The 25,883-nt window shown below is 31.7% G+C and overlaps 1 protein-coding gene across 2 annotated transcripts in view; it reads right to left on the bottom strand.

The window, feature by feature from the left end:
- Window positions 1-1,205: 1,205 nt before the first annotated feature.
- Window positions 1,206-25,883, bottom strand: part of LOC111053191 (hormone-sensitive lipase) — a 43,890-nt gene continuing 19,212 nt past the window's right edge. Inside the window, exons 4-12 of one of the 2 annotated variants that reach the window (XM_022340044.2) lie at window positions 24,702-24,809; window positions 20,069-20,259; window positions 17,494-17,770; window positions 15,871-16,059; window positions 13,925-14,008; window positions 10,613-10,898; window positions 8,713-8,854; window positions 7,702-7,827; window positions 1,206-2,628 (exon numbers count right to left, since the gene is read on the bottom strand). In XM_022340044.2, coding sequence (XP_022195736.2) covers window positions 2,521-2,628; window positions 7,702-7,827; window positions 8,713-8,854; window positions 10,613-10,898; window positions 13,925-14,008; window positions 15,871-16,059; window positions 17,494-17,770; window positions 20,069-20,259; window positions 24,702-24,809 — 1,511 coding nt within the window. In that variant the 3' untranslated portion in view covers window positions 1,206-2,520. Of the gene's footprint in view, window positions 2,629-7,701; window positions 7,828-8,712; window positions 8,855-10,612; window positions 10,899-13,798; window positions 14,009-15,870; window positions 16,060-17,493; window positions 17,771-20,068; window positions 20,260-24,701; window positions 24,810-25,883 lie in introns of both variants that reach the window. The other variant, XM_022340043.2, reaches the window with a different exon arrangement.

Here is a 25,883-nt window from a genome sequence, read left to right as displayed (position 1 = left end):
TTAGACCACCAAGACCATTAACTATTTCCAAATTCAATTTATTTACAGCCAACAATATAAAAAATTGTAAACAAGGCTAATACTTTCCTTACCTATGGTAATAGGGCAATCACTAGCTACAGGTCTGGAAACGGTTTTATTCAATTTTCAGGTAATTTTATATAAAGTACGCTAAATTGTACATCTTAATTAACAGCAAACCAATACCCGTAGGGCTTCGTTTCGGCAGGGGAACTGAAATTCCGACGAAATCTTTCAACTAATCTTTCCTGTATAACTTGGTAACAAAGCATTTTCGGACCTATGTTAATTGTTACTTTTTTTCTTCTTTTGATGAAAGGAATCACGCCCAGACTTATGGGCACATTTTTCAGAACATTCTGTATAAGTTTGGCTAAAAATCAATTACAAACTTCAACATCATAGGCTCAGTTTTATTTTTTTCTAGTTTTCGTTATTTTTACTTAAATTTTACTCGGACTTTAATTTTTTTAGTAGGGGGAAAAATCATTTTCTCAAATATTGGGGCGATGTGTGTGTCCACTGTCCACGGTGTAAACTATGACCGTTCATCATAACTGGGAAATTTTGGGGGTACTCTCTAGAATCTAGAAGAAGCTGCTTGTGCATTTTTCAAGGATATGAACTGGGTACTATGGGCAGTTACACTACACTTAATAAACTATGATATGTAAAAATAAAAGCTACATTGAATTTATTTCTCATAATAGATGGTGAAAAGTATCAAAACTGACTCACTTTTCATAGTGTTATCTGTAGTTTTGTGCTATCTTAATCCCTCCCAAGTTCATTATTATTATTATTACTCTAATTTTTACAAGAAAGCACTGAATGGGAGAGAAAAACTAAGGATACTCCTTGTACTATTTCTCTCCCCAATTTAGATAATATTATTTTGAAAGTCCGAAATGAGGTTATGATTCGACTTTTCTGAAATTTAGTCCTTTTTCACTAAAAAACAACAGAAACTTATTATAGTGCAATTCTTTCATCTTTTGTATATTTTTTCAACTTAAACAATATAAATAGAGAAAATATGACATTGAAAGTTAATTATGGGTTGATCCGGACACAAAAAAATTATGCCCCATATTCCATTTTTTGGTTAATCCTCCATATCGCCACTGGTAAGAACTCACCTCTATAACATTATTTGGATGGAGTTGAAAATAATTTACATTTCCTAATAAAAAAACTAATAATTTTTATTGATACTTAGTAAGTATAATAACAGCATCTTTGGAAAAACAGAATTGTTCTGGAAAGCTGGAATACAATAAATAGTATGAAGATTAATTTTGTTATATATTTTATTCGGAACTCATAGGATATCCGACAAAATATTCAACTTATAAATAGTAATCATCAAATACCTGGATTGATAACTGAAGTAAATTATCAAAACTAACTGGAATATCAGTACTTAAAAATGTCTCATCACAACATTTACAATTTGATTAATATAATATTATTTTGTACCTTATTTTATTTTCGAAGAAAACTGAAAATAATTAAGATAATTATTCAGAGATAAAAACTAAATAAAATGAAAATATTTTCTTATCCTCATCAGGATTTTTTTTAAAATTACATTTAATTTTTGCATATTATAATTTTTATTGTGTATTGAAATAATAATATTAGGCTTTCCTATATCAAGACTAATGAAATATTCATTTAAAAAAAGAAACTATTGTTAGTTTCAAACAATAAAAAACGTTCTTCCATTATCCGCCGTAGACTTGATAAAAGATCTTTAAAATGATATTCAACCAGAATAAAATACTTTGACAATATTAATAACAAATGAAATCTCAATGAGAATAACTAAATAATCTAAAATAAATTTTATGTAACAATATTATTCTGAAACAATATAATATATATAATTTGCATCAAAAATAGAACAATTATTTACACAAAACTAAAATTAATGATACAATTATCATACTAAATATTATTATTGATGAAAAATAAGCATAAATATTAAATGGTGATGCGTATATTGTGAGTTATAAAATAGACTAATAAACTTATATTAAAGCACTAAATTACTACGTTTACAATACGAAGTAAATTACTAGTAATTGGAATAAAACGACACAGCACCTTTCACAATAAAACCAGTCTGAAGTTAGACCTAGAGCGCTACCTATAGTACATCAATCCAGATGCAAGAGTCTAGAATGATACAGGAAGCCACTCTACTCTAAAAAGTTTCTCAATATTTCTAGACGACCCTCAACATTATCACTTGATGGTTAGTTATCTCTAGTTCAAACTATAATCAAATGTCATGGCCAATATATAGTATTATTTTTGAACTACTATACACCAAAATGCATTATATAAAATATATTATGTTACCTTTGATTAAGCTTATCGTGATAAAAGACGTCTCTAAGCGCTGCACTAAATCATGTTTCAGTTAAAAATAATTTGACTTAGATGGAAATGGTTTGATTATATATTACAAAAACAACATAAGTGATGTGAGATTCATGTGCTGGGACTCGGAGTCTCCTCGACGACATCGGTTGGCAAGTTGAGCAGACTCTTTATGCGCTCAATGCACAGCTTCGATCCCTCGTACGCTTCTTTGCTCAACTGTAATTCAGTAAAAACAATTATTAGAGCTTATCTCTTGTCATAAATAAATTTCAATTCAATGTTTCATCAATTTTCTTCACATGAATTCTACAGAGTAAAATTGGTTAAATGGGTAGCGATGATGATATAATATATAAGGAATGCTGACAATTTAAAGTGAATCTCATTATACACCGATAATATATACAGGGTGTTTCAGAAGTAGTGTCGAGAATTTTAGGGTATTGTACCTGGATGCTAGGAGACTACAAATGTCATATTTGAAGTGTCCAAAACTCAGCGGTTATCCTTATAGCTGCCATTTTGTTTTTTTCACTTAAAGATTTTTATCCCAAGAACGAAATGTTGTATTGATCTGAAATTTGGCATGAATATTTATGCTATAAAGACTCAACTATAAAAAATAAAAAAAAATTTTCGTTGAAATTTTTCAAAATGGCGGCCATTTTAAATTTTTGATGGCGAATATCTCGAAAACCGTCCATTTTACAGAAAATTTACAAGAGACAAAAAAGTTAGCAAATTTTTTCACGATTCCAATGATACCTAATTTATTAATATTGGTCGAAAAATAACAGAGAAATTAATTTTTTTCGTACTGCATGCATGACCACTTTTCACCATTTAAAGATCAATATTAATTTTTTTAATAATTTCATGAAAACCGTTCTTATTACAGAAATATACAAGAATAACTTTCCTCCAAATTTTATTTTACATTGAAAAATATTAATTTCACTCAAATCGGTTCACTGATACTAATGCAGCAATTGCTCAAAATGCCGTCCTTCAACTTGATTACACAGTCTGCACCTTTCAATCATGGACCGTCGAACTGCTATAAAAGCATTTTCATCATCTTGAATGGCACCTGCTGCAGCAACCACTCTTGCCACAAGGTCTTCTTCGTTTTCTACTGGCGTGCTGTAAACAAGGTCTTTCATATGGCCCCAGAAAAAAAAATCTAAAGGGTTGAGGTCAGGTGAACGTGCGGGCCACGGTACTGGTCCACCCCGCCCAATCCACCGCTGACGATAGGTCATGTTCAGAAAGTCCGTAACAACATTTCCGAAATGAGCAGGGGCACCATCATGTTGAAACCAAATATTATATCTGTTTGCAAGAGGCACATCTTCCAAAAGTTCTGGTAGTATGTCTCTTAAAAAAGTAATGTACGTGGGAGAATTCAGACGATTAGGAAGAATGTATGGTCCGATCACGCGATTACCTAAGATACCCGCCCAAACATTCAGCGAAAATCTATGCTGATAACCACGCACTTTGACCTCATGAGGATTGTCTAAGGCCCAGACGTGACTGTTGCGAGAGTTGAAGATTCCTTCTCTTGTAAAGCTGGACTCATCGGTAAATAACACATTTTCTAGAAAATTTGGTTGGATAATGTCTTGCTGAAGAAACCAACGGGCACAGTTTACTCTTGGCTCATAGTCGCGTTCAACCAATGAGTGAACTTTTTGAAAGCGGAAGGGGTGAAGTCTTTCCTTGTTTAGTACACGCCACACAGAAGAAGCACTTGAATTGATTTGCTTTGCAACTGCTCTGTACTGCATGCAGTACGAAAAAAATTAATTTCTCTGTTATTCTTCGACCAATCTTAATAAATTAGGTATCATTGGAATCGTGAAAAAATTTGCTAACTTTTTTGTCTCTTGTAAATTTTCTGTAAAATGGACGGTTTTCGAGATATTCGCCATCAAAAATTTAAAATGGCCGCCATTTTGAAAAATTTCAACGAAAAATTTTTTTTTTATTTTTTATAGTTGAGTCTTTATAGCATAAATATTCATGCCAAATTTCAGATCAATACAACATTTCGTTCTTGAGATAAAAATTTTTAAGTGAAAAAAACAAAATGGCAGCTATAAGGATAACCGCTGAGTTTTGGACACTTCAAATATGACATTTGTAGTCTCCTAGCATCCAGGTACAATACCCTAAAATTCTCGACACTACTTCTGAAACACCCTGTATATATAAGGTGATTCATAATTATGGTAAAATATTTTAATACGTGATAGTAGAGGTAAAAATAAGAAAAAAAGTTCATATAAACATATATCCATAAACGCTTCATTAGCGAGCTATACAGGGTGAAAGATTTCGCCCGGAATTCAGTTCCTCTGGTGAAATACACCGATGCTGAATTGTTTGGGGACTAGTTTTTGAAAAACTTATGCTGGATTCATATGAAAAAATATCTGAAAAATTGAATAAAACTAGTCTGGAAGCTGTAGTGTGAGTAGTTTTTGAGAAAAAAGTTGAAATATGCAAAAAATTTAAGTAGAAAAACACAGACTTCTACGTTTGATGCCCAATAACATTCTTTAATGACCAGTAAACAAATATTTTTTCGCAGTAAAAATTGTAGAGAATTTAATTCTGAAAAGAATCATGTAAGCTGTGTAAACTAAATTCAAATAAAAGTTGAATAAAATGTATTCTTATGTAGTACATTACACCATAAAAATTTGCTGTTTTATGAGGAGAGAACTTATAACTCATATGTTGTAGCTGATTGCAAATAAAACATGGATTTTAATAACAGCTGTTTTAAAACAGCTGATTTATTATGTTTTAAATAAGAAAATATTCAAATGAAATTATCAGCTGAAAATTATTTTCAGAAATACTTTAGCTCACTGTTGAACAAAAAAAAAACAAAAACAAACTGTAAGTTAGGCCTACTGTAACCGCGCTGTGTTTTTGTTTAATCTATTAACCAGTTATTTGTAACCATTCCACTTTGCTTTCGTGTTGAGTGTTAACTTTTTAAAAATGGCAGGTAATCTTAGACATTATTCATACTCCGAATTAGCTGACATGCATTTAATGTATGGAGTGGGACACTACTGTAATAGTACTGAAGCAAGACGTTTGTATCAAGAGAACTTTCCTAACCGAATATGTCCAAGTTCAAGGTTTTTTGCCACTATTCATCAACGTCTGTCTGAAACAGATTCTTTGATATCCAAAGAGCACATTCATGCAGGCAGACCCCAATCTACTATGACTGTTGAGTTAGAAGAACAAGTTCTTAATGAAATTTATGAACATCCAGAGAAGAGCACAAGAGAATTGTCAGTGCAGTTTAATGTCAATCAATCTATTATTTGGGGGATACTAAAATAGCAGAAATTACATCCATACCACCTCCAGAAAGTTCATACTCTATTGCCACGAGACTGTATTCCCCGTGCTAGTATTTGCCAATGGTTTTTAGTGAAAATTGTTTACCCAAACTTTTTAACAACCGTTTTATTTACCGACGAGGCACACTTTACAAGAACTTTTCATAAAAAACCGAATATTTTATTTGCAATCAGCTACAACCTATGAGTTATTAGTTCTCTCCTCATAAAACAGCAAATTTTTATGGTGTAATGTACTACATAAGAATACATTTTATTCAACTTTTATTTGAATTTAGTTTACACAGCTTACATAATTCTTTTCAGAATTAAATTCTCTACAATTTTTACTGCGAAAAAATATTTGTTTACTGGTCATTAAAGAAAGTTATTGGGCATCAAACGTAGAAGTCTGAGTTTTTCTACTTAAATTTTTTGCATATTTCAACTTTTTTCTCAAAAACTACTCACACTACAGCTTCCAGACTAGTTTTATTCAATTTTTCAGATATTTTTCCATATGAATCCAGCATAAGTTTTTCAAAAACTAGTCCCCAAACAATTCAGCATCGGTGTATTTCACCAGAGGAACTGAATTCCGGGCGAAATCGTTCACTCTGTAAAGCTCGCTAATGAAGCGTTTATGGATATATGTTTATATGAACTTTTTTTCTTATTTTTATCTCTACTATCACGTATTAAAATATTTTACCATAATTATAATGCCATGTATAATGCCATTGATAAAAATGAAAGTAATAAAAATTCAAGTCACAATACGACTATATTTGAACAGTTTATGACCTAACTATGAAGATGACAACTTTTGTGTAAAAGATCTGGTATATATCTTTATTCGTATTTTAATTAGCTACTCACTGGAATTTAAGCCATTTTAGGTTATTGGTATTCATATTAGTCGTCGAGCCAAAGTTAATAGACCATAATTGTATGAATTTACTTGTTTGAGTACGATAGTCTCAGACATCTTTTCAATTTTTATCGATTTTTTTAGAATATATCCAGAGATTTTCTTAACATCTACGATCTTCACTACCACAGACAAACTAGAATATTCCATTTTTAATTATGATTTTGAAAATCTACAGTAGCGCTCAAATTATCCGAACTAATTGGGACGGGACCCAATTTGGTTAATCAAATATTCGGATGGATTTCTTAAAAAAAAACAACGGGAAATAAAAAAAACTCAATAAAATATAGGCTTATTAATAATAGTTAATTTTTTAATTAAATCCTTCCTTTCCTTTTTCCTTCGTCCTGGTACCACCAGAAGAAGGAGTTTATTATAGGAAATATAACAAACAAAAATGAAAAATACACATAAAAAGAAATCTTACAAACAAAACAAATGAAGAATAATAAAAAAAAGCAAGAATGACAAAATATAAGAAGGTTCCTTTACAGTGGAAAATTTCAAATATTATAAACCAGACGAAATATAAATTCTCCAAAACCTTCTAAAGAAGGTTTGACTGGAGGAGTCAAGTTTTACTCCTCAAAAAAAACCCATAAAAATAGTACATTGATATAATCAATCAGTGAATCCCAAAATAATAATAATCAATTACTTCAATAATAGGCTATTACTTCAATAATAACCACTTAAATACTTCTTTGCATGAATTATACTTTATTAAGAGGATTAATACTTTTTGCAAATATCGAGTATTCGTGGAAATTAACGGGAATTTCGCCTGATTTCTTCTGAAAGCGATACGGATAATAATTGAAGTTCTACTGTATTAAAAAAGCAAACATTGGGAAGTAGGCTACTAAAAATTATTAATGAATAGTTTTCAGATATTGAATGAATCCTAAAATATTTCACGTCTAATATTATTTTTCATTATTTGAATTATTGATAATATACAGAAAAAATGAAAGAGTAGTTACATACCAAAGAGAAATTGAGAAAGCCGTGTGGCAAGCCTTCAAGGACATCCAAATGCACGTCAGTGCCCAGTCTTTTCAATTTTTTCGCCATCTCCACACAATCGTCAAGGCACGGGTCCATGTGTAACGTCTGCAGAAAATAAGACAAAAAATTAGAACTCCATAAATCTGAAGAAATCTTAATGTTGCAAAATACTATAATGTTGCAGTCACAAAACTGTGTTTATTTTACAGTAATAATTAAATGACCTGCATAAATCTCAAGGAATTCTATTATTAAAATGTTGCATAGTCACAGAACTGTGTTTATTTTATTTTAACCTGTTTATTTGATGAATAATATTGTTTTCTGTGATGCGTTCAAAGATGAAAATTGAGTTTAAAATAATTGTATGAGGTGAAACATGATTATGAATTACATTGGAAAAATATGTAATCAATTCCAACTTAAGTCAATTCTTGCCTTTATCTGGAATTTTCCTTAATTCTAATTGAAATTTGGAGTTGAGAAAATATTTTTAACAGACGAAAGGTGAAGGAATTAAAATGACAAGATGATGAATTAAACTTGAAAAACTATAATTTCAATTAACTCTTGCATTATTCTTCTATTTTCCTCAAATTGAAATTTGGTGATGTCAAAAGATGTTTTTGTGGCAAAATGGTTTCATTAGTCATTGATAATATAACATAATCAAATTTTTAATCATTATCTTAGCTTGTTTACAAATATTAATAATAAATTATATTTTAAAGAAAATATTTGGATTCAATCACCATGAGTGAGTTGATTTAATCACCATATCTTTCACAATGTGTATGGGCACATTCATATAGGCATCACTACATAATAAAGAATAATTTTTAGAAGTGAAAAATCATATTGTGGCTTTGTAGAGCATGGCAATAGAACACAGCAGATTGAACATACTCTCGTATTACACGAAAAATATTACAAAACGGAATTATTAATTCCAAACACCATTTGTGAATAGGTGACACATTTAATACTCACAAGGAAACACGAAGGAGGGAATTTCTTGAGATCTTCATCAGAAGCTAGATATGGCGAGAGAAGAGGATCATTTGGTACTGCAAATTTCAACATTTCAACTGGAATAGGCAGTGTTACCTCTTCATCATCATCAACTGACGCGCTGAAAACGGAAGAAAAATTATTACTAAAAGATGAAGGTTTTCTGAAACGATGTGATTTGAGAACATGAAGTTTGCCGACGTTAGACGCATCATGCACAAAAATAGTTTTAGAAAATTTGCAATCCACACTTCAAAAACAAAGTTTTATAGATTTTCTAAGCACTAGATGACCAGAAGATAAAATCTATCTATACATTTGAATTATTATAAATAGTTCAAAGTTTATCATATATTATGTTAAAAAATATTAAGAAACTATTTTTCAAAAAATATCAACATGAGTGTAGTGATTTGATCACCATATTTTTTACAATGATTGTAGAAACATTCACACAGACATCACTACATAATAAATAATAATTTTGAGAAGAATTGTTGAGTAGTGAATTGATAACGCAATACATGAGGTAAGACTCAACATACAACTAACATAAAATTAATACTATTGTATTTTAATAAAACCTTAAAGTGAAAAAACACTCACATTCTTTGGTGTGGCGACGACCGTTTCGTGCTGGTATTGCACATTCTCAAGCCCGACAGAAACTAAAGTATTTAAGGTTATGAGGGTGAGTATTTGGTCAGAGTGGGGGTGGAGGGGAGTTTTGGCGGTTGATGGAGGTGGATTTAAATGAATTTGTCGAACAGGGTGTGGGAAGAAAATTTGATTTGATCATTGAGAATATTGTTTGGCTGTTGTTTGGTGTACTTGTATATTTCAAACTGTTCCAGTACATCTAATTTTCTGTTTTTGTGGGAATAGTGGAGTATTTCAAGGTTATTGTCTATGTCAGGGTGTGTGTGGTCAGTGGAGATAATGTGTTCTGCAAAGGTGGAATGGGATGAAGGGTGGGTAATGGCTCTTGTGTGCTCCTTGAATCTTTTGTTGAAATTTCTGGCTGTTTTTCCTTTGTAGAATTTACTGCAATCTGTACAATTTAGTTTATAAACTCCTGGTCTATTGTGTTGTTGCTGAGGGGTGTTGTGTGGGAACAAGAACTTCTTGAGTGAATTTGTGGTTCTGTATGCAATGTTGTATTTCATTTTCTTGAATGATGCTGCTATTTTGTAAGTTTTACTGTTGTGGTATGTGAGAGTGACGAATTCTGTGTGAGTGTCACTATTGTAGCTGTAAATGTTTAGCATATTGTTTTTGTTGTTTTTAATTTTATGTAATAGTTTATCAATCATTGAGGGTTTGTATCCCAATGACAACCACAGATTACAACACCGAACTGCGAGAAGAATGTACAGTACCAGCACGAAACGGTCGTCGCCACACCAAAGAATGTGAGTGTTTTTTCACTTTAAAGTTATATTAAAATACAATAGTAATAATAATAGTGAAAACGAGATGGATAACCAACAAGGGATAAAATTAATGATACAAAAATAACTTTGAAGTTTTAGATTCATATGTATGAAAAAAGTAAAAAATAATTGTTTTTTCCTTAGACATCAAATAAATGGCAAAAAATAAAAAGAGGCCAGTATAATCAAAAATGTTTTTATATTCTACGATTCAGATGTTCATCTGAAGAACTAAATATGAATAGAACCCTATTAATTGGGAAAACTCTCCCTGTTAAGCCAAAATTGACCGCTCGGAGAAGATTTTAGAATTTAGAAATGCACTTGGTAAATTGGGAAAAAGAGAAGCACTAATTAAAGTAAAAATACACACCTCAAATAAAATTTCTTAATTTACAAAAATATCTGATAAATAAGGAAAATTCTGATCGAAAGTCAAAACTCACCTCTCAGATAAAGTTTTTCCTTTGGCAGGAGACTTGACAGCAGATGCCTTATCATCAGGCAGCGATTTCCCATTAGCAATACCATTTCCATTAGCAATGCCATTTCCATTCATCGATCCATTCTCCACATTCTCCTTTTCCTCGCCATTCATGCCGTTCTCTTCGGGCACAATTCCGTTGGCCTCGTGTGCCACATATTTATCGAATATTTCGTCGACATTCTCTTCTTTGATCGTATTCACTTTGTTTGTCACATTCGTCGAGTGCTCGAGTCCGTTGTAATTCTCTGTAGAATCAAGAGGGAAAGAAACAAAAAATGATAATGATGAATATGAATAAATTACAAACTTATCTTTGAAATTCGAACAATATAATGTAATACGTATAAAAAAGGAAGCAAATTTAAATCAACTATTTCAAGCTATACAATATTTTTATACTTCCAGGACTATTGACAGAGTTCTGTTGAACATAATTCAACAAGATTCAGTGTTCAACAATAAATACAGTTCAATATTACAGTAATCCAACTATGGAACTTTTTATATACTTTCTGTAATTTTGAACTTTTTTATAGGGTGGATCAGGGAATTAATTGGATAGATCATACGGGATGTTTGATCAATAATTCAGTTGATCAATGGGCTAAATCATCGATTGATTCAATTGAAATTCAACTATATCGATTCACATTTGATGCTTAAATTGGAATTATCCCTATCACTATTTTATCAACTTCAATATTCTAAACACGTGAAAAGTACCGTACACCATACATAATAATACAAAACAATACAAAAACTCAAAACTTAAATATGATTTTGTTGGTTTTCTTTGTGTTGTGCTGAGTTAATTCTAGTTGAGTTCACATACAACACAGCAGACAACATGTTATAAGTAGTAGGACAACAATTCTGAGCACAACACAAGACTAATAAAAATTATCAAATTGTATTCTGTTGTGTACAGTAATGTAGTACTTGTAAGTATACAATGAAACACTACTTTACTTACATTACTTGCAACTACGTTCGATTATGGTTATATTTACGATTCAATCATTTTTATACATTTTTATTGAGTTGTGTTCAGTTAATATATTTCTAAAGGTGTTTTTGCGCTGTCCTGTGAGCGAGCAAAATACAAAAAACAACTTATTACTGAACTCCAAACATCTATAAACGATAGAAACGACACAACACAATTTTACTAATAACCATACAGTACTGGAGATATGTTTCGTAATGATCAGTTGTGTTGTTCTGAGTTTTGTGGTAACACAACACAAATTTTGAGTAATGTATGCTTTACTTGTGTTGTGCTGAGCTTAATTTAGTGTGAAAAATCTGGTCACAACACGAACTAACACAATGAGACAATACAAACACAATGTTTCCACTAAAAATTAACAGAAACAATACACCACAATTCTATGATAAAATAGCTGAAATTTGTCTCAGTTATGTTTTGACCATCCATCACCTCCCTCAACTCTATGACACAATAAGTTAATTGATAAAACGCTACTCCAACTTCATATCGTGCAATACAAATTCATATTTGAAGTAAGACCAACACCTATTATATAATTTTCACTTTACTATTAAACCTAATATTGAAAGATTGTTGGAATATAAAGATAGAGAAGAGACAAATAAAATAATATTGAATAAAACCGATTAATCATAATCCAATCAAACCCTAATTTTAATTTGTTTCATGGTTCGATTCCTGGCTGGATCTGTCATCACACATCACCATCCATGCACAAGGTATGCGCATTTTTAGGTATTGTTCGTAATAGTTGTCTTAAAGGCTTTTCAAGATATTATGAGGATAAGAACTGTGTTCGACATACTTTACTTGTTCCATATTGGAGGAATAATTTTCAGGGAAATGTATTGTAAAATGTACACTTTCTGGAAATAATATGAATTTGAATGTGGGCTTGTTCTAACTGGTTTCTTCTTATGAAACAAATGATATATTTTTTCGCGAGTTGTTCATTTTGTTAAGATTCATAAATTGTATTATTTTCCTAGAAGAAATTTATATTTTCAAACTAACAAGATAGTGGTGGATTGAAGGAGCGAGCATTCAAAACATATAATTAAAAAACCAGGTTCTATTTTGACAAAATTGTATGACTATTGGATGAATTGGAACATTCTTTTTTGGAATTAGAATAGAAAACAGCTTGATTCATCAGCAAGAAATATGAATTTGATGAAAATATATTTTTGTTAATTGAAGTTATAAGTACAATGAGAATTCTTTAATACATTGGAACCTTTGTTCTAAAATTATAGTAATAAGCTTGGTTCAGTCAGAAGAATTGTCATTGGATATATTCAATATTATTTTCCACAACCAAATTGAACTTTACTGTTATCATACAAACTACTATTGAACAGATTCATGGTGATGTCCGACAACCAGAATATATTTACAGAAAATATTGGATAAATTTAAGCAAGATTGAATACCACAACCAACACATTTCCTGGTTCGATTCATGAGTGTGAAGATGATAAATATAATATCATAGATAATACTTATTCCCTCCCGATCAGTGAACTTTTGTAAAAATAATAAATGAATAATAAGTTGGATAAGTTCGGATTGATAAAAAAATTGATAATTCCTAAAATAAGCGGAGCTGTACTATAAAAAAATTATCACCAAAAGATAATTGGATCCGATTAAACAGAATAATAAACCATAATCATGATAATGCGCTCGATAAAAAAGCTAAATCTGATCATGGATAGAATTATTATTGGGATAAAATTCGATAATGATCAAGATTAAGCTCAGGTTTCAAGATCGATAAATCTAATATTGAGCGGAATGGAGCTAAATAAAAAATATATAAATCCTATAATGAACAGGATTGTGCTGGATTTAAGAGATTAGACTTCTGATAAGCAACACGAATGTGCCTGATTTACAAGAAATATGATAATGAGCAAGATTTTGCTTGGTTCATAAGGTGAATGAACGTAATCATTATGCAAGAAATATTGTTCTGAAATAATGAGAATGATGAATATGAACAGTGCTGTGCTCGATTTTGAGGTTGCTAGCATGAATTGAAGCGAATTTCCCTCAGCCAAAAATTCTTTAAAAGCCGTTCAACCAGTGACCGTTGCAGCAAGCCTTGCAAACAAATATAACATAACACACCAATTTGTCTAGCATCATTTTCTTTCATTTCTTCGGCCGAGTAATCGATTTCGATTTCAACAGTGGTATCTACATATTTGACAGGGCTAAGTTTAGTAAGGTAGGATCGTTTGGACTCTTCCAGACCTGGGCGCACTGAGTAGGAGCGGCACAGTTTCTCTTCGAAGCCTTTCACCGCAGCTGCGTAAGCCTCAGGCGTACATGCGTAAGCTGAAACAGAAAAAAACATTTAAATGAAACTTGGAAAAAATTATTGATAAATAAATTGTAAATGAAGAAGAGTATCTTCAGTTTCTATCTTTAAGTTATCGTGCATGATGAGGGTACGTCTCTACCTTGAAAGTATTTAATGAAAGTCTTTTCAAGATAAAAATAATAACAAATAAATACAAAATAAGAACATTCTAAATTCTGAACAAAGTAAGTAAAATCTAAAAACATCACAGTTGAAATAAAATTGATGCTACATAAAAATATCAAAGTGGAACACAAATTCCGGGATATATTTTTACTATAATACAGGTATATGTGTTACTAGTTCTAGGTTCTAAAATCAATAGTCAAAATAAATTTCTGGTCCAACACAAATTTCATATACTGTAATTGATTTAAAAACTTGTTATGAAGTTCTTATCCTGTTTTAATATAAAAGTTATATTTTCCTGAATGTGACAATTTCACACTTCATATCATTCACGAAAATGTTTCACGGTTATATTAAAAAAAAATAATTTACCTCACGTGAAAGAGGAGATTCTGTTCTACAAATCAAAACCAAGTACCATTTTTTACCATTTCGGGTTACCGAGATACACAGTTTTCAATACAGAAATTATTAAATTATATATTCTGTATATTGAAATATGGGATGAGAAAATAAAGGAGGAATTTTCTATTTTTTGATCAAATTTCAGTTATGATACATGATTTTGAACCGCCTTGACGGGCTGAGAAGAATCAGCTGTAGTATGAGGAGATGTGATCATTCAGTCAAACGTTATAATTGTTTAAAGTTTTGATCCTTGACATATCCTTATGCATGCCCCCCACTAGGAAATACTGGAATTAAGTGTATCTAACGGGTGATTCTCATAGAACATAACCCTCGTAAGACGATTTCAGCCGAAATTTGTCTCTTTTTCGTTAGGAAGGCCTTGAAAATTTATTATAATGAGAATTTGTATTTTGGCTGTAGGACATGATTTTCTATTTTTGGGTGTATTCCCCCTCCCCCCTCTACTAAATCCGAAAATTCCTAAGGAATCCTGTTCAGAATTAATTTTTGTTTCACGAGATGTGTGGTTTTTTATCATTACTAGAAAAATATCAAAGTTGTATAGGGTAGAAGTGGTAGGTTTGCATAATTTTGAAAAAAAACCTTAAAAAATACCCCTTTTTTGAAAATTTGTAGCTCCGGAGCCAAAAATGGTAGAGTCCTGCGCGACCACTCAATTTATTGGAAATTTTATTATCTTCAATATTGTGGTGAATGCTTTTTCTCGAAAAACTCAAGGTTGTCGAGATTAAATGGAAATATTAAAAAAGTAGGAAATTTTGGGGGTTTTGGGGGTGAAGCCGCCCTCTGGCGTGTCAGAAAATTTCAGATTCGAATTCAGCGCCCCAAAATATATATAGAACCGTCGAGAAAAATTCTTACGGGACTGTTTCCTGAAAAAAGACCATTTGACTGGACTGCTAGTGTACATACAATATTACTTGATCGTCATTTCAAATTTATTCTGCAGCCTAACATTTACAGTATGACTCAACTTTCGGTATAATTTACTTTTTAGTAAGTTCGTTCAATTGATAATGAACTCAATCATTTTTGTTTAATTCAAATACGTTGACAAAATTCTAAACTGCAGCGCTGTATATCGTTATGAATATGTAAGCTTGAAACTTTACTCTCGGTCAGGGCCACCTTCTGGTGCGGCTACTGTATCAGATAAGTTGCTACTCTGATAATAATTGATCAATTGAGACTACCTTTAGGCTAAGTGAAAAAATTAAGTAGAGAAGGTGGATAACCTAGAGAAGGTATACGGTGTAAGGTGGTACAAGGTGTATACCTCTCAAGCATCCGGTGAGAAATCCGAGAGGCAGAAGAGGATCCATCAGACAGAGAAGACGCGCCGGAGAGGGCACAAAGCTGATGACGACCGGTGTGTAGGCGAGGAAGATGCCATCGGGAGGACGCACACCCATCTGGATGCATTTCAGTGTCAGGCACAGAGATAGGTTGCCACCCGCCGAATCACCTGTTCAATTCCAATAGAACACAAATAAATGAGACGGCATACAATGTAATGCAGAGTACATTCTTATTACTGGATCCCCATGTGAACAAATACTAGTCTCATGTCCGGTTTCATCAAGCTCAGTCAAAATATTTGAACTAGTAAAGCGTACCCGGCCTTACCATGTTCAGATGTCTTGACCGAGCTTCGTGAAACCGGGCATTAATAGTTTAATAATGCATCCATATTTATATTACAGGAAACAAGACGATCGATAAGGAAACGTAATTGCCATGTTTCAAACCTCTAATGTTGGATTGTAACAAGCGGAACCATACTTAATTCTGCTAGATACTTATTACTTAATACTTGATGTCTGATGATAAAACTGGAGTTCTGATGATAAAATCAAAACTCAAGACACGTTTTGACTACAAAAACTATCCAGGTAGAAAAATATAACATACAGTACTGTTATTTTACTATAGAATAATTGAATGAATGAGACAGATTCTTAGTATGGAAAAGCTCCACATCTCTTAATCAAGTGGTTATTACATATACAACAATTCTATACTATCTCAGTAACAGTTATGCTGAATTAATAAATAAAACTTGATTTCATTAATGAAATTCTATTCCTTTATGGTAATTAATTACTGAAAACTATAAAAATTCTACAAAAGTCATGTCCGTTTGGAAATATCAAGTTGTTATTACAACATTATAGTTAATCATTATAAATAATTAGTACGAAATATTTCTCTCATGAAATAGTACTAAAGGCTTCACAATGGGTAAAGAAATATTGTATAATTTTATTTTATAAATTTATTTATTACATTTTGTGCAGATGTACTTGTGTACCTGAGGAGAGGCACAACAGGGTCATGCCCAGGTACATGCTTTACCATTTCTAATTTATACTATACAGTCCAAATAAAAATGTAAGTTATGATACTTTCACTTTTCAAAAGAACTATTTACACTTCAAACTTCAGAAAACCAAGCAAATTTTAAATTAGATCGTTATAATAAATGTTTTCAATTAACAAACTACAAAACACTAATTATTCAATATATATTATAATATTACTTGCATTAAAAGTTCGAAACATGTTCTGTTGGAAAAATAAATGTTAAAAGGGTACTTTCATTTATTGTCTAAATTTAATATTTTCTAAATTTGGCTTAGTGGTTTTGTGTTTTGTTTCGGTTTTGTATATGTTTGGACTTTTTAACATCAAAATGAACTTTATTCCGAAGTGAAAAGTGTAAATTTTAAGTATTGTGCTCCCTATAACCTTAGTGTCCGGTTTCCCATTAGGGAACTTTGGACTATATACGGCGAGGTGGAACTACCCTTGGGTCTCCCCACCATTCAAAGCCATACGCTAATAATAATAATAATAAGATATTGTAGAAAAAGTATAATGCTATAATGCATCTACTGACCGCCAACGACAATGCGCTCAGCAGTGGTGCCCAGGAGAGCAGCGTTCTTGAGTGCCCAACAGTAGGCGTAGAAGATGTCCTCGAGCGCCCTGGGGAAGGGAGCCTCCGGCGCGAGGTTGTAGTCGATGGAGAGGATGGGCACTCCGATGCACTTGGCCCACTGGCACAGGTAGGTCTCGTGCGACCGTGAGCTCTGTGCCACGAAGCCGCCGCCGTGACTGTGGAACAACAGGCCCCGTGATGGCGGCTTCAAGCCTTTGCTGTTCGCTTCACCCATCTCAAAACAATAAACCAGTAATCTATCTAAATTCTGAAACTATTATCAGTGATATTACATTGAAATACAATAATAAAGTTTATCATTGTCTCTTTTCTGTTTAGGGCTACTTGAAATATACCTAAATAGAAATAAAAATCTCAGTACCCTTTTTTGAATTATTTTATCACAACATGTTTCAACATTCATACTAATTATACTAATCTAAACAATACTAAGATAAAATAATTCAAAAAAGGGTACTGAGATTTTTATTTCTATTCAAGTTTATCATGTTTGTTACAACATTTTACACAATGATTGAAACTCTGCCAACTGTACACCATCAACAAACTATTAATGATTGAGTTCATAATAGATTATTAACAGCTCCTATTGAGAAAACGATGTGTTGAAAATATACATTTGTTGCTTTATTTCTATTAATTTAATTTTATTGCGGATGATGCCCATATGAGCTTTTTGCTTGTGCGTGGGTAATGGGGAGTGCGAGGATGAGTTATGAGGTGATCAAACGTCCATGCCTTATCGATGGCATTCAGCGGGATTCGAACCCACAAACAGGTCTAGCAGACTGAAGGGTGCCACGCCTTAGTCAACTCGGCTATCTGGCTGGCAAATTAATGAATGCTATTATGTTGTTAATTATTGTAGGTACAGCTCCATAGACTTATATTACACTTATATAAATCACTAGCAGGTATTCAAATGTATAAATGAGCATGACAGTGCTTTCCAGCAGCGGCAGCGCTGCCTCCACCACGTTTTTAGGGTCCTGGGCCGGCCCTGCCACTTTATGAACATGATTATGAAATAGAACACAAACTTTAACAATTCAAACACTCTCAATATTGTTACATACCATAAAATTACAATTTCGATCACACAATGGTAAAATTGAAAGTGAATGGGAAATTCCAAGTGTAAAAAAGAACATGAACAAATCTTAATCGATTGGCATGATTTGTTATGTTAGTTCATAGATAATTATTATGTATACATGATAGTGTTAAAATAGTGAAATGATAAAAAGTATTAATAGGTAGTTGATATGACTACATACTATTCCTTCCCATTTCAAAGCTGACTTGATTGATAAATGAATAAAACTTGGGTGTTACAGAATCATATATAGTTTCAGTATTTGATATACACGTATAATAAATTATGATTACAATATTATACTGAAGATAATAATACTATTTCTTCGTATTTCAAAGCATACATGATGAATGAATAAATAATAATAAAAATAAATCTAAATTGATTTCCTTTAAAAAAATACAAACAAGCAATTAAACATAAGAAGTACAAAATATCTAAAATACAATACAATAGGTCTATAAAAAATATAGAATTTAATTCTATTGGAAATTAACCTACTCAACTATGGGAAACCCATGTACTAGAGTAGGTGTGAGTAGTAGTAATAGATTCTGGGTGGGGGTGCAAACTGCAAATACGTTGGGTAAGTGAGCTCACATATTGTTTGAGATTATGTTTTCTATGTGATGTCGTCCAGTTGAAATAATCCAGTTCTTAGCGGCAGTTTTGAATATTCTTGGGTTTTCTATTGACTTGATTTGTGCAGGAAGTAGATTGTGGAGTTTTGGAGCTAGGTGGTTGAAGTGTCGTTGATATATTGCCTTCCTAGCCACGTTCGTAATAAGAAGGTTTATGTTTCTTGTGTTATGACGGTGGTTGTTGAAAGCTTTCCGGGTTTTGTGTAGTCTGCAAATTATTTCCAAGGAGTAGAGCTGTCTTATATCCATCACCCCAAACTCATTGTAGAGCTGGTCTGACGGATAACGAGGTGGCCTCTGTTTGATGATCTTCATTATTCGTTTTTGCACTTTTAAGAGGGGGTCAAGGTGCACGTAGTTTGTTCCCCCCCCATCCTACAATCCCATAGGTAAGCAGAGACTGAACTAAGGAATAGTAGACCATCTTTATGCACTTCTCATCAATCAATGTTCTCTGCATTTCAAACTTGTAAATGGTCTTTCTCAGCTTCTTGCAGAGGTTATCTATATGATGGTCCCACCGTAGAAAAGAATCTAGTACAATTCCAAGATATTTTATTGTCGGTTTTCTGTGGATTATGAATGCAGTACTGTTGGAAAGGTTGACTGTTAAGAGGTTTTCTGTGGGCTGTCCATGCTGTGTTGCTGAGAAAGTTAGAAAGTTGGGAATATGGACAGGACAGTATTAAATTTATACATGATTATATAATAAACACGTATAGTAAATTAAAGTAAGATCATCAATAGGTTGTAGGTAGTTGAGGCGACAACTTACCATGCCTTCATACTTGAGAGCAGACATGAGCCTGACATCGAGCGGCTTGGGGCCGATGTGTGCAGAGGGGATGGGCACTTGCAGCGCAGTTCCGTCCACGCGATCAATGGTCAGCGGCTCCGGCGCAATTGAGATTATCCGGTTCACTCCAACTGATGCAGCTACTAGATTCGGCAGTCTTTTCATCATTTCTGCAATTAACACCAACATTTCAGCCTGTATTATAAATGACATAATCAAATAAATAAGAATAGATGACTTTTTATATGAAATAAAGTAGAACTAGAATGACTTTTTATTTGATGATGTGGCGAAGCTTGGTCAGTATTGTCCACTCTACCACTTAACCATGAAGAAGAAGGGAATATGCTATGAAAATTCATAAAGAGTAATTAATAAAAGATGGATATATGAAACACAGAAATTGAAAAATATCGTCGGCTAGGAGTGATGACGCCAAGACTCCAATTTTGTCCGAGATGACATTTACATCATAGGTTAAAGTTGTTGAATCATAATATGTCAAGTTATTTACATCACGATGAAAGTTATTGGAGTTAGTTTGGTTATTCAGGTAATTATTATTCTATCTGAATTATTCAGAAAATTGAAACAAACAATACAAATCTGGTGTGGCGCACTTACACAACTTTCCTTGCCGTTATGAAAACTTTCACACGCATATAAAGTCTATTTATAAACAAAGATCTGAGCCAGCTGGTGACAGGTCAATAACGCTGGAGACATACTATCTCTTCATAGTGAATCATTAAATAGAATCAACAGTTGCGAACAGTTTGCAATTGGATAATAACATTTTCTCGAATTTTGAGCTTATTTTCAATTTTAGGTGAAAATGTTACTGAACATTATTTGTAGAGATTTTCATGCTCAATCTTTTACACTCGAATTTTTGTTTAAATTGTATCTGAAGCATGATAATTGGAAATCTAAAATCAAACTTTGCATACATGGGGCAGAGCTCCTGAAATTTTTACAGATATGGGACTTGTGGCAGTTGATAGAGCTTATCAATGACTATTTTAGGTATTTTAATCAAAATCGTTGGAGCCGTTTTCGAGAAAATCGTGAAAAAACCTGTTTTTATATTGTAAGGACCTCAAGTTCCAAATTTCAAGTCATTCCGTTAATTGGGAGATGAGATATCGTGTACACAGACGCGTACACACACACACACACACACACACACACACACACACCACACACACACACACCAATAACCAAAAACCACTTTTTTGGACTCAGGGGACCTTGAAACCTATAGAAATTTGGAAATTGGGGTACCTTAATTTTTTCGGAAAACAATACTTTCCTTACCTATGGTAATAGGGCAAGGAAAGTAAAAAGTGCACAGTTTTTTGTGTGCAAAGCATGGTGCATTGTTTTCTCATTCTTGTTTTTGATCTTTTATAACCATCTTCGAAATGGAGCTGATTAACTCTCTTCCGAAATGTATAAAAATAGAAACGGAAAGAAAAATATACAGATACAAATAAAGTGATTGCATAGAGCTACAAGTGGAAAGGAAGAATATACAGGCGCAAAAGTTGGAGAAAATAACAAAATTAACAAAAAAGAATAATAATTGAAAGATCAATCAAATATGTAAACCGAATTTAGAAGAGTGGGATGAGTGAGTTGCTAGGAAATGATAAACGGGAAATAAATTATTGGTGATGAGAATAACACGCGATAGATAGAGAAACGAAGATAGATTAGAGGAAGCAAGAACATTAGACAAAGCTGGAAAAGCTTGGAAGAATTTTGTCGAAGAGAATGAAAAGGAGGAAAACCCTTATCACGATTGAATCAGAGTACCAAGGAAAACTGCAATATTTTGAAAGATTCTATAATAAAATATAAGAAAATTATTAATAAAATTGTTATTGAAGAATAACCATTTATCGATTGTAAAAATTCTATTGTAATTAATAAATTTCAATAATTACAATTTATCAACCAATAAGTACCTAAATATCATAGATTCTAGTTTTTATATGGAAAATGGTCCTAATGAGTACAACTGCATAATTTTATAGATTTAATTGGAAAAAATACTATAAATATTACTTGATCAGGTGAGGTTTCACTATAATAAGAAGCTGGATTTATTGGAAAAGTAAAAACATTTTTCTGGATGTCAAGGCTCTTATTCGTTTTTCAAACTAGGAAAGGATTTTTCAGTTGTTTCAAAGAATTTTGTGACAACTAACCTGCAGTTATTGGAGATGATGTATCTGGTACAACTATTATGAAAGCAGCATTGAGGAACCAAAAAAATTTAGTTCAATAGTTTTAGTTCATGTATTCTAATTCCATAATTTTAGACAAGAGAGGGTTCAATGAACATATGAGAAAATAAATTTTTCTAGAACCAAAAATCTATCAATCAAAGCCAATAAGAGAACAATATTTTCGAATTGTCAACTGACTGATTAATTAATGGTGTAGCTTTCCATACAAGAAATCCAATAAATAAAACTTTTCTACTTTCTAAAATCAATCCTTTTCATTTTAATATGTTTACTGGATGTTATTGCAATTTTTCAAATAACTGCAATTTTCCTACAATCAAACAAATATTATTTATCCTTAAATAATATAATTCGAAAACATGTTACATATAAATGCTGGAACCATGAATTATTAATACAATCTAATCTAATTGGTGATATTTTTTAATGCTAGGAGATTATTGGATTATTATTAGGATCATTAAGATCTTGGTAATACTATTTAATTGAAAAATCAACATTGAATTTCAAAATCGAATGAAAAATACCAAATGATACTCACAGCTAAAATAATAAAGTTTATGCCTCTTAAACTTTAATTCGATCCTACATAGCATAGTCTGATTTTTATGAATATTAAATCATTAAACCATTCATTAGAGAGATGGAATACTTTTGCACTATTTATAAATTAAGAACATTATTATACATTTAGTTATTTGAGTGAGCTAAACAGAAAGTACGGTATTTTTGAAGAGTGTGAAGCTTTAATGTTTTTTAATAAAAAGCTACTTCCTAATAGAGACCAAGGTAGTTTATAAACTTTCATTTGAAATGAAATATTTTTAATAAGTGAAAATCTAAAAGTTTTAAAATAGTGTGTGTAACTCAAATTAATTTTTGAATTGATTAATAATTACTTCATCACAATAAATTTTTCATTTTTTCAATAGAGCCCAAATGACTTAATGGTTGTCAATTTCTCCAAGGATATTCATAGATGAAGTTCAGTTTATTAAAAACAATTCAATCGGCTATCTCATACATACTTCAATTAATCAGATTGAGTTGGAGAGCTAGTCAACAATTATTATCAATTTATTATTCCAGATGAAGTTGAATTTGTGGCTTCATTTGGTAGGAATGTTGAATTTTTTTGGGACGGGCTTATGCAATGAATGTTAATTAGTAGTCATCTGCTAAATAGAGATAAGCATAGATAAAAAGAAAGCGAACCTTGGCCTCAGTCTGTGTTGAGAAGCATGTATGGCTTCATATTGAGATAATTTCGAAAGCTCCACCAGACACGTTTCTCCTGTTAAAGCCGATCATCCTTCTATTTATGAATCAAGTCCTTCACTTTAGTGTTAGACAATAGTATGAGGTTTGTGAATGGACATTGTGCATTGAGTTTCTCATTTTACACAGTAGTGTGAGGTTTTGTGAATGGAATTACAACAATTACACAACAAATAACAAAAATCACACAATACATAGATAGCCTACAATATTTTTAGCACACATTACCTTATGCAATTTACGATCTCTAGTTACCTGATACGAACTTTCATATTTTTAAAGGTAATGCCCATATGAGTATTGAGTATTCAGTATTGAGTTTGTGCACAGTTAATGGGGAAAATATGATGAGAAATCTACTTTTAATTCTAAAGAAATAATTCAAGTGATTTTCTATGTACTTAATACCAAATAATTGATTTGATCACAATGAAGTGTGATTAATAATTGTAAAGATTCACAATTGAATCCGTGAACATGAAACCATTTATTTATTCTAATTTCAATGGTACACACCACTTTTACCGTTATTCAATCAATAAAAAATCATTTTATGCTAAAGTAGCAATCATGAATATTTATGAATCTCATAACCAAAATATTATTTAAACCTTATTACATATAAGTTAATTTGATTCCCCTGATTGATAATAATTTGTTCTTCCAGCCTCAAATTCATAATCTTGGCTGTTTAAAATTGCGTATACATGACGAATCTAGAAAGCCAATTGGAATTTGTCTTTATGGGAACAGATTTTTCATATTGAACAGAGGAAACTATAACATTAGAGAATAATTGATGAGAATTTATCATTTTACTTGGGATGATAAAATAGAATTTAATTGTTCTGGAACTTCACAAAAACTCAACTTAAGAAGTGATGAGAAGGTAGTTCAGGATTCGAAAATATCAGTCATTTTTTCTTCATGATTGAATGCCTATTTCCAGTTGTACTCAAATCACTTGAAACTCATAAATTAAATAATATGTTTTAAATGTTCAAGATATTTTCTAGATTCTACAGATAAATTGTAGACTTATAATTGTAACTTATAAATTATAAGATTGGAGTGCATACCATTCTCTCCAAGGAACCAGAATTGTTTACAGAAGTTTACAGATGCATACTGGGAAATATTAACGATTCTCTTTGCTCGCAGTTCTGGATTGACCAAATATTTACTACCTGAAAAATAAATATGAGAATGAATGAGCTATCTTTCAATGTTTAAACAATCTCGCTCCAACAGAAAACAACTAAAAATATTGGTGAAGCTTGAAAATGTACAGTTTACATCCTCACATCTTCTTCCTAATATATTTACTGACGGAGAAATAAATGTGAAAATGAAATAATGGCAATCAAATTTAAACTTCACAGTTCATTAAGTAAGGACAGACAAAATATAGTTAAGCTTGAAACATTTGCAGCTCACAATTTTTCATCTTCCGGAATTAGACAGGCTACTGAAATTTATTTTTAGCTCGAAATCGAAGTTTCATTTCCTGATTGACAATTCATGCCATTTGAGAGGAAATTGAACATGCAACCGGATATTTATGGGAAACAATGCATACTTGACAAAATTTGCTCCAATCGATATTTTATAAAAAAAATTATTATGTTATCTATACTGTGTTATTCGAGAACTAATAATATCAAGAAAAAGAGGCGAAATTCGAACTTTCAAACTTCAATTTGCAGAGATCAAAATCTTACAGCTCTCGCTTTTTGTAAAGATTTTCTACAATACAATGTGGAGGCATAAATTTGTGAAGAATCGACAAGAACACTATTGATATAAAAAACACACTGACAATAATGAATTGGAGATGTGAAAACTATAGTAATAATTGGAAAATCCAATTGCTTTCAATTGAAATCCAACTATTGGAATTTTTCTTAAAAACTATGTGCAGTATTGGAGGATTTATAATTTCTAATTATTTTTATAAGTGGTTATCTATATTCAATTACTTTTTCACATGATATTTTTTTGATCTTTCACTTTTTGTATTATTGGAAAATGTTAAGAGTGTTCCCTCGTATTAATCCAATATATTTTGTTTTAAATTTTATGACAACTTCAAGTCTCTCCAATGCCAACATTCTTTGCACCATATTTATTTATTTCGAATAAAAATGTTTCAGATTTCTACAACCAAAAAGGAGATAACATTTCCATGGTAGTTATTCAACTTTTTGAATATTGAGATCATTAATTACGTGACAAAACATTCCAGTATATCAGTTGAAATG

Source organism: Nilaparvata lugens, chromosome 11 (genome assembly GCF_014356525.2).
Source record: "Nilaparvata lugens isolate BPH chromosome 11, ASM1435652v1, whole genome shotgun sequence".
NCBI lineage: Eukaryota > Metazoa > Arthropoda > Insecta > Hemiptera > Delphacidae > Nilaparvata > Nilaparvata lugens.
This window is presented reverse-complemented; position numbering and strand designations above follow the sequence as displayed.